General features: G+C 37.9%; 1 protein-coding gene across 1 annotated transcript; it reads left to right on the plus strand.

The window, feature by feature from the left end:
• Positions 1-5,473: 5,473 nt before the first annotated feature.
• On the plus strand, positions 5,474-13,415 carry LOC105046062 (uncharacterized). Its single transcript, XM_010924555.2, has 7 exons — positions 5,474-5,776; positions 5,899-5,940; positions 6,743-6,893; positions 9,639-9,722; positions 10,661-10,785; positions 10,887-11,066; positions 12,727-13,415. Exons 3-7 carry the CDS (start codon positions 6,845-6,847, stop codon positions 13,093-13,095), a joined length of 807 nt encoding a protein of 268 aa, XP_010922857.1. The 5' UTR covers positions 5,474-5,776; positions 5,899-5,940; positions 6,743-6,844; the 3' UTR covers positions 13,096-13,415.
• Positions 13,416-18,187: the final 4,772 nt, after the last annotated feature.

An 18,187-nucleotide genomic window follows, 5' to 3' on the forward strand; every position in this document is an offset into this window, starting at 1 on the left:
GATTAGAATCAGCATTTTCATTTCTTTATTTGGTTGTATTGGTGGAGTTATGCAAGAATTTATATTTCTTTTGGAGGATAAGCGGGAGAGGAGAGCGCTTGGGGGTGTGGTGTGGAGAAGCCATGGGTGGCTGGGGGTGGTGGTGGGGAAGCCGTGAGCGCCATCGAAGATGGAGGAGGCACGGGAGAGGGGGTGGGGGTGGGCGAGTGGAGGGGTGTTAGGGACATCGTAGGTGAATGGTGGTGGAGTCGTGTGAGTGGGAGGAGAGAGGTGGGGGATGTGCTACAGTAGAGAAGATGGGGGGAGGGGTTGGCATGAGCATTGGTGAGGGGGAGAGGGAAGGAAGGACCGGGGTGGGGGGGGGGGGGGGCGGTGTGGCACAAGTGCCAGGGGGGAGGGGGGGCATAGCATGAGCATGGGAGGGATAGAGGGGATGAGAGGGTATTTAGGAAAAATATTTCATTCTATTGAAATAGAATATCATTCCTTAGGCTCCTCAATGGAATGAATTTTCATTCCATGGAATGGAACGATCATTCCTCGAAAATGAAAGCTCTACCAAATAGTAGAATCAAAATTGGAAGGTGGAATGGTGATTCAATTCCATTCCATTACAGTATACCAAATGTGACAACAGCTTTTTTCGGCACAGTCATTGCTTGTATGATTTTTCTAATGAAACTACTATTAATATCATATCAGCATATTTATTTATTTTTATAATGAATTTTTTGGTTTACATATCCTTTTACATATTGAAATTTATATGAATATCTTTTTAAAATTGATATTTATATATATGCCCTCACAAAACATTTATTTTGTGTGTATAACTTTTCTTCCTCATTTTTTTTTTTAACATATGCACTCATACCATTTAACGCCATTAAAAAATTAATAGTTTAAAATAGAAACAACTAAAATAACCTTGAGGGATGAATATATAAAAATAAATATAGGATATACATGCAAAAAAAAAATTGATTACAAAAGGTACAATAATGACAAAAAATATGGATTAAGTATAATGTAAATTTAACATGAGTCTAACTTCTAAATTAACAATGAAAGATAATGATAATATTTGGATACCTTACAGTTAAGCCATGAAGCAAAAATCGAAGCCAAATAAGAATCAGCCTTAATTACTATAATTGAGCTTTTATGGAAATTGATAGCAAGGACAGATATGAGCTCAAAACTATATAAGATGAGGTGGAGAGTAGCAATAAAATCCTTCCTAGTCTTGACAAAATCAATATATTGTCTGTATATTGGAGTATCTTGGGACCCCAGATGAAGAAGCATTGCCAATACCCTCAAAAAGATCAAAACTTCTAGTCTGGTGTAGGAGCTTGCATAATGGGTCAACTGCCAAAATAAAAAGATAAGAAGATAATGGGTCTCCCTGACAAAGCCTAGATTTGCAATGAATCCAATCCCCTTGAATGCCATTCACACGGACAGCAATTTTAGAAGAACTAAGGAGATTTCGAATCTACCCATACCAAATAGAAGGGAAGCCTCTAACTTCAAGAATTTTGGATGGTTGACATCCATTTTATCAAAAGTCTTAGCAAAGTCAAGCTTGCATAAGATATCCATAGAGCGCCCCCGCTTACAAGAGTAGAGGATCTCATAGGCGCACATGATATTATCTAAGATAAAATGATCTTTAATATTTGGGCCTTCCTCTTAAAGTTGGTAAACTCTCTATTGTAAATTGGCAGCCTCTGATCCAAAAGATTGACTCAAAGCTATCCTCTTGGAATGGGAAACTCCTCTCCTTTGGAGGATGGTGGTTCTCCTCAACTCTATCCTCTCAGCTATTCTAACATACTTTCTCTCCCTCTTTAAGATGCCTAGTGGAATCGTCAAAAGGATTGACAAAATTAGGAGCTCCTTTCTTTGGAATGGATCTGACTCTATGTCTTGCATTTCATGTAAGGTAAACTGGAAATAAGTTTGCATGTCCAAAGAAGAGAGTGGCTTGGGGGTCAAAGATCTGGAATGCTTCAATCAATCTTTGCTTGTCAAATGAGGCTGGAGATTTGTTAAAAATGACCCAAGCCCTTGGAGAAAGGTGATTGCTTCAACCTACTTCAAAAGGGTCAAGCTCTCACTGTGCTGGAAACCTAGTAAGAGATGCTCCAAGCTCTGGAAGGACATTACGGCTTTCTTGCCTCCAGCTTGAAATATATGCACATTTAATGTGGCAAATAGTCTATCCACTGCCTTTTAGCTTGATTGTTGGCTTTGTCATGCTCCTGTTAAGATCTTGTTTCCCAAATCTATATTGAGTTTGTCGTATCAAGTCAGGCTCTGTCACATCCTGCTACGATCATTCTTCTTCATGCTGGTTTCTTAAGCACCGTTGGCAATTTTCACTCGAATATATTCAGGAGAAGAACCAACTATTTGCTCTTCTTGCTAGCAAATCTCTAAATTCGGAACAGGATAAAATATGCTGGTTGTTGGAATCCAATGGAGAATTTTCTACCTCTTCTCTTTATAACTTTCTAATTCTAAAGGGAACCAAATGGCATCTTGCTCATACCATTTGGAACATTAGGGCTCCCACAAAAGTTAAAGGATTCCTATGGTTGGCTCTCTTGAACAAACTAAATATTAGAGATGCCTTATGAAAAAAGTTGCGCAAAGATTTTAGCAATTGTGCCTTTTGTGATTCTTCCTCTGAGACAACAGAGCATCTTTTCTTTTCGTGTCCTTATGTTGCTAGATTTTGACTCCTCCTCTGTGATGTCATAGGTGCTCCAATGCTTTTCGAAAGCTTTTCGAATCTTTATTCATCTTAGCAGAAGAAGAATTTTCCTTCCTTCTTGCAATCTGCTATTTTGATGCTCTTTGTAGCTTTTAATTGGAGCTACTAGTTTGAGAGGAACTCTCGTATTTTCCTCCACAAAGGCTCCTCCCTCATGGCAGTTGTCAAAAGAACTTTGGCCCTCCTTTCAAATTGGCCGATTTATTGCTCAAATAAGGAGCTTTTTGATTTTTCCAGGCTTCATTCTTTACTGAAGAGAAATCATCTACGGGCTCTCATTGATGGCTAATCTTCAATTTTGTTGTTGCTGCACTCTTTCTGATGTTGGTACCTCTTATGATGATCCTCTCAATCCATCTCATTTGAATTATTTGGCCCTCTCGGACTTCTCATTTTCATGGTTACGATGAAGAATGGTAGCTGAAGCCTCAGAGGAGCATTCTCCATGCTGCTTTTTGATTTTCAGACTTCTCTTTTCTGAGTCTTTATTTTTCCTTCTTTAAGAAAGGTTCCAGCTCTTGGATTTTCTCGTTTTGGAGACTATGATGAAGAATGTGCAGCTAAATCCTTATAGGAGCACCGTTCCTGCTGCATGCTAATTATTTCAGGCTTTCCTCTTTTGAGTCTTCTTTTCCTCTTCATTAAATAAGGTTGCAACTTCTCGATCTTCCCTTGAACTCTGCTCCTCCATGGCTTCAGATCGAGTTTTTGGAGGCTAGTTTCCATGCTGTGAGAATTTTGTGTCTGTACCTTTCATCCTCTTATGGTGGTGGGGAAGTTTTAGATATATCCATACTCTGTTTTCCTTGTAAGCGTAAGATCCAACCCAAGTAGACCGGTGACTTTCCATCAAAAGTTACTCATATGTATATGTGCAGCAGGTTGAATGAATGTGAGAGAAAATACTAATGGCTCACTTCTCTTTGCTATGTAACTTGAAAATTGTTCTTTATATTTGGCTAATAATAAAGGGATTACCTATAGAAGATGCCTGCTAGAAATAAAATTTCTGAATTGGGGACCTGAAATTCTAATATGATCTCTATGGACCCCATTGAATTTCATTTAGAGGAGGAACACTATAGAGATCGCATTGATTTTTATCAAAGAATGATAGACTTAACTGAAGTTATTCAAACATGCATGATCAACTAAATGGTATTCCAGTGGCAATCAAACTCATGGATTTTTGGTTCATCTGAGGTAGAATGAGATCCCTAGTAGACGAGAAAATCATCCATTTGATCAAGCATAATGCTAATCAATCTTGACATGTCATTATAGTGTGTGCTTTTAGAGGAGCATGCATGCAAGAAGATAGTTTGAGTTTGATGCAAATGGTTAAAACATCTTCTACTTTATGTGATATAATGCATGCGGAATTGGAGGATTACATTGATGACATAGTAGTTCTTTCCAAGCAAAAGAAAGATCATACGCATGTGCTATATCAAATCATATAAAGATGCAAAAAATATAAGCTAAAGATGAACTTGATGGAGTGCACCTTTATATTAATATCAAAAAACTTTTTGGTTATTTGATGAATCGGTGAGACATGAATGTAGAGCTAGCTACAGCAAAAATAGTACTTGATATGCCAGAGCCAACCTCAGTGAAAGAGTTGAAGTCATTATGAATTAAACTCAATAGCATTTAATCAATCATTTCTTCTATCATTAAAGTAGAAAATTAGATAAAGAATTCTTTTTCTTCATCATCAATTGAATCACTATTTGCAATCCAAGATTCTATTTTATCATCAATCCAATCATTCATATTTTTTTTATCAAGTATGACTTAGATGTCTCATTATTGCGGTGTCTTCCTATTTCCCAACCTTAGTCGTCTATCGAGGAGCAATCTCGATGAACCACCGATGGGCTCTTTTTAAAAGGAATGGATTAATGGGACCCCATGGAGTCTAAGTTGTGGGCCGATATTTTTGCCAAAATGTGCGCAATAACTATCATCCACGGCCACCATAATGTGGGTGTGTACGTTTTGGGCTCATTATTGAATGCCTCAAATGGGTTCTAAAAACTCATGCAATAGTCGGCTATCTCCTCTCTATAAAAAGAAAAGAAGGAGATCCTTAGTTAAGCTCATCTGATGACGAAATTTTTTTTTTTATTGTTCTCAAATCTTCGATTAATTTAAGCATTGAAAAAATTTTCTATCGAACAAATTTTAATAAATAGACTTTTAATTGTAAGTAACAAATTTCTCTTTAGTTTGTTTTTGGATTGACCTCCAGCTTGGTCTTTTATCGACCTTACTTCGAAATTTTATGGTGGCACTCGTATTTGTTGAAAAGATGATATGATTGATGGGATTTGATATGATGTTTACAAAATGGGTGATGTTGTCATTCAAATATTTTTTTGGCACCAACCGATTAGATGATACAGCATAGACGCTGGAATTCCAATAACAGAGATATGTAAACTTCTGCATAACAAATTTCAAATCATGTGTCACCGTTAACCGCAATCCAATCCAACCAAATTCAAACCCGTTAAATAAATGGATACGGGTCCAGTTCAAGTCGGACCCATAACCCTGTAATAGTGGCAGTCCACGTTATATCATTAGGAAGTCAGGGCCAATTTCGGAATCGTGAACTATAAATAGTTGCCGATGATGTACCCAGAGCTGCGTACCATTTCCTCTTGCCTGTTCTTCTCTCTTCTCGTCTCGATCGTTCTCCTCCTCAAAGATCCTATTGTTTTTTTTGCTTCTTTTTTCCCAGATCTCTTGATTTCTTCTCCATTCGTCGTTCTAATCTCCTCGGTTCTCTTCGTTAATTGTCGCTTTAGGTTGGATTTTGTTTTCTTTTAGGGTTTCATAGCGGCCTAATAAACTCACTTCGATTTCGGAGGTTTCGCGGGACCTTAGCCCTAAACCGAGAACTTAGGCAGTAAAAAGAAGTCAGTTTTTGCCCTAGATTTTGTGAGGTTTGTGGAACAGGTTCTTTGGGGAGCAAACAAAGGAGTAAGTGCTTTGGTTCTTTTTTTTTTTCCTTTTTTAAAAGTTTTTTTTTAATGGATGGATTTTAGTTTAAATTGGGGCTGCAAAAACCCTAAGGCTAACTTGTCTTTTGATTCTTGGGGCAGGAACGGTCGATTGGGGCTGTTGATCTCTAGGAGGCGTAGTAGGTATTATTCGTTCAATCTGTTGATTTATGTTTGAATTTTGAGAGCTGAGAATGCCCCAAGCATAACCGGAACCCTAACGCTAAGTTCAAATTGCGTGATTTGATGGGTGTTAGTTGGTGTTCGTGGAGAAAGAGGGATTCAGGCTCTAGCTTTCCGTTCTTATTAAAATGCTTTTTTTTTTTTTTTAAAGAACTCTTTCCACATTTTCTCGTTGTTCTGGTTTCTCTCAGGTCTCTGTGATTACCTTGTTCTTGCTTGTGACATGAGAATTTTGTCAGGATTAGTTTCTGTCACTATTTTTTTGGAATTTTTTGGGATACTATTCATCACTAAATTTTTATATTGTGTTTATTGGATTTATTTAGGATTTTTCCATGAATCAGAATCCCGAAATAGGAAAATTTATTATTTTCATGATGTCTGTTTACTCGAAGATTTTATTGTCCCTTTGGTTAGCTTGGACTTCAGTGAGTGTTACTTACGGAAACACAATCATCGATGATAATCTATTTTTATCTCTAATTTGCCTGCACTTTTATGATAGTTTTGAAAATTGAGACTGTTCCCTTGACAGTGTAATACATTTAAACCTTTTTTTCTCTTCTTATGTTAATGTTAGCTTTTCCATTCTCCCATGCTTGGATTTTTACAAGGTGTGCCTTTGAGAATTTATCAAGTAACTAGAGTACAACCATAGCATCCAATTCTGTGAACAGATACATTTCCTATTCTCTTCTTTACCACTTGAGTTTCTCTTTTGAAAAGTTTAGAATCCTTGCATAAGCTTGTTTTTGTTTCTCAGGTTTTTCCATTAATAGGAGAGTAAAGAATAGAGAGATTTTTTGGTTCGTCATCCTTTTGAACATCAGTTGTTATATAGTTCGTGAACGTGACTTTATCTCTGATGGCTGATCAACAAAATGAAAGCACAAAACCGTCACTCTCTGTGGCAGGTAAGTTTACAATGGATATTGACAGCATAAGTAAGCATCTGACATAATTGTCATATAACTCAAGTGACAGACTTAATTTTTCATCTAAGTAGTCACCCATGCTGCATTATACATAATTATTTGGTTCTTCTTGATTCAGCTTCATGCCTTAAAGTATATATTGGTGAGTGTGAATAATTTAAAAACCTCCAAGGTGTATTACTGTCCTTAAAAATCTACATTTATAAATAAGAAATACTAGGCATAATAACATGAATCATTGATCTCCTAGCTCAAGGAGTGGTGAAATTGTCCTCTTGGTCATCTCTTTTATACTTCCCTAGTTTAGCATTTAAATTTTCTTTTTAAATGCAATATGATTTTTCTTTGAATCCAATTTGACATGTATTACTTCCTTCATAAGATTGATTAGTCATCTATAGGAAAATACAGGACAGCTCCATTTGTATCTTTTCATATTTATGTAAATACACGCATATATTTGTGTGTGTATGCATGTTTGCTTTCTTGCAAGAATGTCGGTATCAATGTACTATTGTGTCTATCTTTTCACATTTATATAAATGTTGTACATATATTTGTCTGTGTATGCATGTTTGCTATATTGCAAGAGTGCCAGTATGGATGTACTATTGTGTCTAGATCCTTTTAGTCTCATAGAATTTCTGTTGGCCAGCCAATATGATCGTACCCAAGTGTCACATCCAAGTCCTTGTCTTAGTGGCACACATGGATACTTGGAGACCATCCAAGGGATTTGTGGAAACATAGAGTCAATCCTAATAAATCATGCATCATCTACCAAGATGTAATTTCTGTCTAATATATATAAAAGGCAAACTTGAAGTGGTTACCCTGCATGGTAGGCTTTTTTTTTTTTTTTGGCACCCCCACACCTACCCACCCAACTCTCGAGAGAAGCCACATGTTCAATTCGCTGCTACAAGTGATGGGAGTCATCATGGAACTACCACTGGACTGTTTAGCATTGAGATGGGCAAATGCAGAAATTCATTTTCATTTTGGCATGTCACAATCAAGGCAAGAAGCCACTAACTTGTTATCACTCAGGTGGAGGAAAATGTTTGGTAGTGAGCTTGATGCTTATAGGAGATAAGCTGTATCATGCTTTAGGAATCAGAGATGAGACGGCAAAAGGCCAAAACAGATTAGAGATTTTGATTTGTAAGACCTGAAAAGATAAGTCGTTGATGTAACATCATATGTAGTAAAACTACACATATGATGCCATTATTTAGCTCAAGTTAATCACGGTTATGGTAAAGGTCCACAAGTGGATTGATATGCTGATTAACATTCACAATATGGCGTAACATATATCATGCTAGTGCTTTATAGACATGTTGCATTGGCATGATATCAGCTATGACAGTGCTTGGGACATGCTTGTGCCATGTGTGCCGAGTTTAGCATGACCAATTCATACAGTGTCAATGCTAGGCCAGCATGCCATCAACATGCAGTGTGCTGATTTATTTACCATAATTGGCCCAATAAGTTTTGGTTTATGAAGTGATCATGATTAACCCCCATAACTGAACCCCAACTCTTCAATCGTTGTCATTACCACCACCACATTCCACATAATTGTCATTACCACTGCTAGCATAATTAATGCTAAAACCATTGTCTTAGTTGCCACCACTTATGACTATAGAGTACAAAGAGACTGCTACAGTCATCCATGGTATCAACAACTTGCTGTTATTGTTACCTTTGTTGCCACATTGCTGTAACACCCTTCAGTTGCCACCAAAATCACTGAGAATATGACTATTGCCTGAATCACCACCATCATCAACAATATGACCACTCAAAAGTTGTTGTCATCACCATTATTAGTACTGTCTTTGCTAACATTGTACAACCATCACCATTACCAATATTTTCATATCCAACATGATCACCATTGTACTCCCACATTGACACTTCTAGTACTACCTCTATGCCACCATGTCAGGTACATCATCTTCATTGCAAGCCACTATGTTGAGGTTAACTTCGCAACCTTCTCTCTGTTTGTTTGTTTTTTTTTGGGGGGGATGTAATCAAAGGTACGAACCACCATTTCTTTGTCCAATTTTCAATTTCTTGATGTTTTTCTCTGGTCAAAACTATTAATAGATCAAACATTGCAATTGATGGCTTCTTTGATGATGTTAAGTGATTATAGAGATGATATTACAGCTTGGATTCACAAATATTTTCAGCCCAATTATGGATGCCAAGAGAATAGTTATATGTCACTGGCCATGATACAATCAAAACCTGTAGACTTGCTGAATAAGATGCATTATGCATCAAATCCTTGCTCTTGAGGTTATGGTTTCATAGTTATTTTGGCACTGGGACATATTTCATGATTTACTGTTTCAACGCTCTCCCATTATCTTGATAAAGGAAAATGGCCATCAGTAAGTCCACAGTTGCCACTTTATAAGGATTTAGAAGATATTTTATTCCAATTGAATGTTTTGTATATGGCTTATGATGCAGTTTATCTGAATGTTCATGGTTTTGTTACACTTCTGCTGATCTTGCAAGTTTAAAGCAATTAACTCACAAATGTTGTGCACAGTAGATGTTTTGGCATATATCTGCATGAAACTTCAAGTTTGAGCTGATGGTGGTTTGTTTCATTTCAAACCAGGGATAACTGCAAGATTGTTGCACTGTAAACTTATATGATTTCAGCCATCTGACGCTCACTATCTTGTCCTGTAGGTAATGCCCATAAGAAAGATGGAGTTTTGGATGTTCAAGTGACTAATCAGAATCCTAGTTTGCAGGAACAACTTGAAGAAAATGGTAAATAACATTATGTTAATAGTTTATTAGTTTTCTTAGTTTAGATGTTCAGAGAACTGGATTTTGTTCAGCAATATCACTTGTGGATATTATTGCTGCATATTGTTGATCATTCTTTGATCACATTTTGTGCATCCAAGGATCGTCGACTTAGAACCATACTCCGTGCCGGTCGGCCAGTGATACGAGTTGGTATGCTCCCATACTAGACTGTACCAGGCCCGAACTGATATGGTCCCATGGAAATGAGGGATGAAACGGAGAAAAAAAGAGAGACAAAGAGAAGAAAAAGGGAGGGAAGGAAAAAGAGGCCGGTGGAGACACCGGCAGTGGCCATCGGAGGGCCGTTGAGGCCTCCTAGGCTCCACACTTCCTCCTCTTCTCTCTCTCTCTCTCTCTCTCTCTCTCTCTCTCCTTTCATCTCGTGGAGGCCCGAAAGCTCCGGTGGCCTTGGCGGCCACCACTGGTCTTTCCTTTTCCTTCCCTTCTCTCCTCTTTCTCTCTCTTTCTTCCACTCTTTCCTTCTCCCTTTCTCTGTCTTCGCCCGAATCGGACACCCGAATCATCAGTTAGCCATTGGTACGGTCTGGGGCGGTTCGGTGGACCCTGCGTGCACCTATATGATATTTTTATTTCCAATATTATCATATTATTGACTGTTAACATGCAAATCATATTGCCTTTCTGTGTATTGTGCCAATTGTAGACCTGCGTCATAGTTAGAATTTCAGTCAGTATTCTCATTTGTCGCTTATTTTTGAAAGCAATGTTTAAAACTATTGCTCTCTGGGCAGTGTTCTTTGTCATAATAGTATATTTCTTTAATGAGCTTGCTTTCTTTGTTTACAGCTTTGGTATATGTGATCTATGTAGTTCTATCTTTTCTACTTTGTATGCTATTCTAGCTAAAGGTGTGCATATTTTCATGGTTGTTTTAGAAAGGAAAACTCGGGTTGAGGAAGCTTGGAAGAAGATGAATAGTGGGCTCCCTGTTAAGGTGCCCAAATCTTTAATGAACAAGCCTAATTCAACAGGGACTACAAGGACAAGTAAAACAATTCCTGTAAGGATGCTATTTCTTCTTGATTAGAGTAGACGGCATCATAATAACTTTTTGAGATTAGTTAACAGGAGAAGTTCTTTCCTTCCATTATCATTGTGTAGGATTGGATGGTGACTTTTGGCATTGCACCAAAGAAGGCATCTGCTAATCAGGACATTCAGGGAAAGAGACCAACCAGCACACTAAATGGAACAAGCGAGGAAGCTAAGAGGCTTGCTGCAGCTGCTCTTTCAGCTGTCAGAGATGTTGCATCTGCTGCTGCTGGAAGGGGAAAAGTTGAAGTATGTGTATATCCATGAGATGAATATAAATTTTAACTTCATCTTGTTCTAGTCTGTATTCCTATTTTGATTTCCTTTCTTACATTTAGTTTTAGTTAATTGAGGCCACAAGGCTACTTATAAATCTTTATGTGAATCTTCTTTCTCTTAGTTAGTATCTATGTGCAATAATTATCGCTTTGGTAGGAAATCTGATTTCCAATTTGACATCCCTATCATCCATCCTAGCAGAATTAGGTCAAAATACCTGCTGTTTGTTTACTTTGTAGTTGATTCCTCAGTCTGCTAGATTGGTTCATACCTGTTATAGCCCCAGCAGTCTCACCATCAAAATATACGACAGCCATTATTTTTCTTTTTTGGTATGTGAGGATAGTATTATTATCTGTGAAATAATGACAGTCCATTTCCTAAGTCCATACTCTGAAGCTTCTGAATGCCACTTGTCTGTCCGTTCAATGGTTATGCAAATTGGATGTCTACCTCCATCTCTGGTAGTATAACCATGAAAATGTATAGCCTTGGCCAAACTGGAGCAAGTTTGAATTTTGCTACTTTCTGGAGTTGTTCTGCCAATTTTATGAGAGGTGACATCTTTCTCTCACATGTGCATGCTCCCCCAGAAATTATAGATACGCATGCTTCTCATCTTATGAACCTCATCAAACATGTCCAATACCGAGACTTAACTATCTCCTGAGAATTGTGACTTCTACCTTACAAAAATGACCAAATAGTGTATTCTTCCATTCCATTCTTCTAGCCCCTAAAAGTTCTGGTTGTATAATCAGTGCCCTCCGATTTTGGACATCTTGGCCAGGGGACGGCATTCTCCTGTGTTGATTTTCTTTTGCTTTCTCTGGATGGAACATGGTTCCCCAAAAACAGGAAAATTATAAACATGAATGCATGCCTTGTTACTGAAAATGTGCTCATTGTTGGACTTCCATCTTGTCAAAACAGTAAATTCTTGTTGGTTTCATCTAGGTGCTCTAATGAATCTTGACTTGTCATTGTCTAGTTTCATCCGCTCATAATGTGTAGCTGTACTGGTGCTGCTAGTTCAATTAACTTCTGCTGCTTGCCCTACGGACTCATGATGCACCTATGTTGAGAGCCATCATGGACTGTTAACTGTTCTATTGGCCCTTGATTGATTTCTTAGTAGTATGGTTTTGTGTAGGTTCTTGTGTTTATCACGTAAAATTGTGCGCTTGTTGCTATTCCTGCTGGCTGCAGCTGTGTATGCTACTGCATGTCTAAATTTATTTGTTTACGTGTTTCTGTGTGTGTCTATTTATACTACTAAGCAAACTAACTTCTTCCTAAGGAAGAGAGAGAGAGAGAGAGAGAGAGAGAGAGAGAGAGGAAAAGGTGGGGGGGGGGGCGGACCTTTTTCTCATAAAGAAAAGTCCACCTTTGACAAAATAAGTTTGGGCTCTCAGGTCTATTCTTCTGCCACCAATTCTTGCTTCTATAGTTGCTTGAGCATAAGTGTCATAAAGTTCTGCTGTATATCTGCTTTCATCAACTTTTAATGGTTTAGTGTATCTTTTTAGATATCATGCCGCTTCTGAAACCTGGTTTCAATTTAAAAGAATTTCATCTGCTCTATTACCTGATTCATAGACTGACTTTTCTTTCTCATTTGATCATGCAGATAACTGAGGTCCGGGACTTTGCAGGCGAGGAGGTTGAAGTGAAAAAGCTTGTGGATGCTGACTCAAAGGAGGCAGCAGAAAAGGCTAAGGTTTCAGGTGCCCCACCATCTGCCCTTGACACCATTTTGGAACAGATAAAGAAAAAGCAAAAGCTTAGTGTTCTCGATAAGACCAAGAAGGACTGGGGTGAGTTCAAGGAAGAGAACAAGGGACTGGAAGACGAGCTGGATGCTTACAAGAAGAGCTCAAAGCAATATCTGGACAAAGTTTCCTTCTTGCAGAGAACTGATTTTAGAGAATTCGAGCGTGAGAGGGATGCTCGTCTAGCATCAAAGAGGAGACCAGATATGCGGGAAGATGACTTCTAGGCTTTAGTAACCGTTACTCTAACAGCTAGCATTCTTTCTCTGTTTTTGATGACCGACAGATCATTGTGGCGGCCTAATTCCTAGGCCTCCAGTTTCAAATGCTTTCTTTTGGGGTTGGCGTTGAGGCAGAGAAGTCATCCAGGAATGTTTGGAGTCATTGGACTTTCTCTTTGGGTCGGTGGGATTTGGTATTCTTGTTATTTTTTTTTTAATGAAGCAATTCTGAACATTGCTCTTTTGCTTGTATAGTTATTGACCTGTCATTGACCAAATATTGGAGGTGCCTTATTTGCTGATATAATGCCAATTATTCTCCCTCACGTTTCTTATGCATTGATATTTTATATTAGGTTAATTCTTTTCTTTTTTTGAGTAAATAAAGACCTAACTAGTGTATGGCGTGCTGAACTCGAATGTATGATTATTAGCTAATGGCATTGTTTTCCTTCCCGTTGTATATTAAGCGCATCTTGTGCATGCTAGTAGCAGATTTGAACTTTTAGAGGCTTTCTTCCATTTTCGTCGTTGTTCGTGATGCTAAACAGTAATATAGTTTTAGGTTGCAGTAGTTTCTAATGGGATAAGCTGAAGATCCTTGCTATTGGAAACTTAATCTATAGAGGCTTTCTGGTATGTTCATGGTTGCTTGTGATGTTCAATGGTAATAGTCTTCAGGTAGCCATAGTTTATAGTGGGAATAATCTGAAGATCCTCATTATTAGAAACAAGTATGCTCGCTTTATTCTGAGAAGGCTTAATTTTATGTTTCTTCTAGTGATTTTGCTTTTATTCTTGGGGCAGAGCCCAGAAGATTGTCGATTACAAATCGTTTAAATTCACTTATTGGATATGTTGCCAACAATGGTTGGAGAACACGATTCCCGGTAGTTGTATATGGTTGCCTAGCTGCCTGGTTCTGCCCAATGCAAACAAGTGCACCTAAGCAACTCCTTTAATCAATATCTATATTCATTTTTATCAATTATTTTAACAATTACGGCTGAAGTTTCTAAACTCGATCAAGAGAACAAGGGGACTGCGTTTGTGGCAAATTGGGTTTCGGCCTGGAGTGGCAATGGGGCCGATAGCCCACTAATCGTAATTGGATCTGATCTAAATTCCCCTCGTAGCCGGGATCCCATCTCCCAGTCCTGACATGCTCCATCAACAATGAGAACCGTATAGAGAGGGCAACAATCAACTTGTTAGAGGTCTGTTATGCAAGTCCAACTAGATATAGAGCAGGTAATCGCACTCAACGATATCCATTTCCATTTGATAACTATTACGGGGTGAGTGTTTTCTTATCCAAATACGCGTGCGGTACCCCAACATGCCACACACTAAGACCAGCTTGAGTCCTTTCCTTGGACATACCCATAAGCATGCAGCTGTCCAGCCACATAGCCAAGCTTGCACATCTATGCCTTTGCCTAGCAATACTGTTGTACTGAACACAAATAACACCTTCAAGTGTCCGTAAGTAATCCGACCCCTCAGATTAATTGCAATGCTCATGCGTACCTCCGTGCCATAACATAGACTCTTCCCAAGAGTGTTCTGCAGCTCAACGCCTCTGTGTCAACTCTAAGGCTTTGCCCCTCAAGTCAAGCACTGCTCATCTCAGATGTCTTGATCTTCGACATACCCTCGTGCCATGACATAACCACTGTATCTATATTTGACATCAAAAAAAATAAAATAAAATAAAAATCTTTCGATCCAGGGCAATTGGCTAATTCTTCTGTATATCAGCTATACTTTGGTTGCTAGGTGCACATGAGAAGTGTATTTGGCTTAATTTTTGCTTCTTGCTCTCTCCTCCTTAATTATCCCTGGGCTTGGAACAACACCACTGGCCATATAGCAATCATCATATATGGAAGTGGACCTCTATCTTACCCTATTTTTGGTTGGAGTCATGAGAGGAAGGAAGGATGGGGTTAGAAGAAAGGATGACCTTCATCCATCATTTTATCTAAAAAAATTTAGGGAGGATGGATGAAGAAGAAGAATGATCCATCCGGACCCACCATTGCATATCCTGCCAAATTAGGAGAATGTGAGAAAGGATTGATGGAGATGAGAGGAGTGGGATATACATTGATAAAATTACTTCTTATTAACTTTTTGAAAAAACCCTATTTTTTATTTATTTTTTATTTATTTTATTTATATATTTTTTTATTTTATCGAAACTATTAAATTTTATTACTAAAATATTTTATTTTTAAAATATAATTTTCATAATTATAAGTAAATAATTAAAATCGTCTTCCATTCACTATTTTTAGTTGACTATTTCCATAAAACTAATTAGCTATTTAAATGAAATAATAAATTCATTAGTTGCTTATATAATTAATATATAAATGAACTTATTCATATATAATTAATTTATTAAATTATTTATTACATTAAACTAAATCAAATATTTATGTATGATAAATTATGAAGATTATAATTTATATATTGCTCCACTTCTTTATATAAATAAATGTTGTAAATTAACAATAATAATATTATTATTATTTATTAAAAAATAGTTTAGTAAAAATATCTATAAATATCATACATCATTTTCACCCCTCCTATATCAAACAAACAATAGAATCATTCATATATATATCTTTCCATATTTTACCAAACATATAAGAAAATGGATGAAAGATTTATCTATCCTCTCCCTTATCCATCGTTGCTCTCCTATCCATCATTCGTATCAAAAAGAGGGTTAGTGCTAGATCGACAAAATAAGAGGAATTGAACATTATACACATGCATGCACTTGTTAATAAGTGATTAGGTTAGGTTAATTATTATTTAATTGAGCTGTTGTAGAAAGTCTCGCTTACCAGGACTTACAAAGGCTGGCTGCTGATAAGTCTTCAAATCAACTAGGATTTAGAGTACAGAAGTCCAAACAAAAACCAACAATTTAATTCGAAGCATCAAGAGAGAAGTCGCACTGAGGTGAGAGCACAATACAAATAGTATTCTGCTTTGTCGATATGTTAGATATTAAATGTTTATGAATTGTGATGGTAACAGTATATATGAAATTTAGGTATTGTCATAAAGTATGAGAAAACAATTGAGGTGATATTGATCCACAAATTTACTGAAATACCGAATAATCCGAAAAATAAGGTCCAGGCGTATCTCGTTCAATCCAATCCCTGAAGATTTTTGGACTGGTTTTGGCTGATTCGATGCAATCTGGCCACGTTTCTGAATGAAGATATTGCAGTTATTCATAATCTCAGGCATTGTGGATGAAGCGCATTGCAGCAGCAGGATTGCTGATGTAATTATATGTTGTTGGCATGAACGAAAAGACAATAAATCCAGATGGTAATCATCTTGCAGTGTATGGGGATTGATATATATCAGCAATAACGACCTGCGATGGAGTCTTCTGTTTCTTCATATATTTCCGCCGGTTGGTTATTCCATTTGTAAAGAGCAACCAACTGAACCATGTTGAAATCAGGTCAAACAGGATCCAAAGTAAACATTGGATTCAACTATCTAATCACATTTTACGGGCAATAAGGCCTCCAGGACTACAAGAACATTTTCTGATACCAACTATCACAGAGTGAGTGTTTTTTTATCCAAACACTCATGCGGCATCCCGCCACACACTAAGGCCACCCCTCCTAAGTCTTTCCCTCAGATATACAGATAAGCAAGCATCTGTCCAGTCACATATCCAAGCATGCATCTTTATGTCCCTGCATAGCAACTCTGTTGCATTGAACACAAGCAACACCCTCAAGTAGCCCGACCTCTCGGATCAACCGCAATGCTCATGCGCACCTCTGTACTATAACGTAGACTCTTCCTAGGAATGCTCCGTAGCTTGGCACTTCTGTGCCAACTTTAAGGCTTTTGCCCCCTTAAGCCAAGTACTACTCACCCAAGATGTCTCGATTTTTGATGTACTTTCATGCCATGACATAACCACTGTGCCACTAATCCACAAGTACCAAACTATCTTTCAGTACTACAATGATCAAATCCATATGGCACGATCATGTAATGCCATTGCTATGCATTAGGCTCGGACAAACCCATCTTTAATGCTCCTTAGCTACCATCAAGCCAGCATCCTCGAAGCTACTCTCGATCATACACGTCTGAGCCCTCCCATGTTCCAGTATTCAAACTCCTCTACAAGTTCTTGTGCCACGTTTCCGACCTTGCATCCTCGACATGCCTTTTTCATCAATGGCCATACCACTGGACAATGTTCATAGTCTTCTCATTCATCACTATGAATTGCCATAATCCTAAAGATTATGGCTATACCGCCCAACATCTTATGTCCGCGATCTGCTCGCATAATATACACTGCCCTAATTTTAGCATCCAAATTTGTCCATCAAATAAATCTATTCGACTGATTGATCTTTACATCAAACTGTCCTCTATTAATCATCCTTGATCCTTGGCCCAACTTCAAGGCATATATTCCGACCAATGACACCATATTCACTAGTTCGGCTCTTTGTGATCTCCCACCATGCATGCATCCATTCACTTTATTTTTCTGTTAAGATATTCATCCGCATTTTGACTTCCCAGATTTTCCCGCCTTTGCTATGCTTTTGACTATGAGCTCGAGCAAGCTGCCATGCATAGAACCGCAGGCCAAGTGTAGCTTGCCCGCACTCGCGAACAGGTGGAATGCATTTGGAACTGTATTCGATAAAATAAGCATTCAATAAATCAAATTTCTAACATTCCACATTAGTAGACCTAAAGGGACAATTTCATCAACTTCACCACAAATATATCCCCCGGGACAATCTAAAAAGATTCATGATTAGCTTGGTTGATCTTATCAAGGCAAAGAGGAGGCAGTTGGCTGCTGGTTGAGATGTTCAGAAAACACGGTCATGATCAGAGCACAGAGAGATAATTTGGCTGCGTAGACCTGATTGAGAAAAAGAAAAATAATTACGAAAGTTGGAACATGTTTGGATAGCTGATGATGGTACTCACATGATGGGCATCATACATGACAACTAATCCTTATTATCAAAGGGAACTAGTAAGGCGTTCCCAATATATTACTAAGTGATGA

The sequence above is a fragment of the Elaeis guineensis genome, chromosome 5 (assembly GCF_000442705.2).
Source record: "Elaeis guineensis isolate ETL-2024a chromosome 5, EG11, whole genome shotgun sequence".
NCBI lineage: Eukaryota > Viridiplantae > Streptophyta > Magnoliopsida > Arecales > Arecaceae > Elaeis > Elaeis guineensis.

What these genes read in the sequence shown, in the direction of transcription:
- LOC105046062 (XM_010924555.2), top strand. Translation starts at nt 6,845, where the DNA reads ATGGCTGATCAACAAAATGAAAGCACAAAACCGTCACTCTCTGTGGCA. An exon ending in ACCGTCACTCTCTGTGGCAG is followed by an intron (nt 6,894 to 9,638) that starts GTAAGTTTACAA and finishes CTTGTCCTGTAG; the next exon opens with GTAATGCCCATAAGAAAGAT. An exon ending in GGAACAACTTGAAGAAAATG is followed by an intron (nt 9,723 to 10,660) that starts GTAAATAACATT and finishes TGGTTGTTTTAG; the next exon opens with AAAGGAAAACTCGGGTTGAG.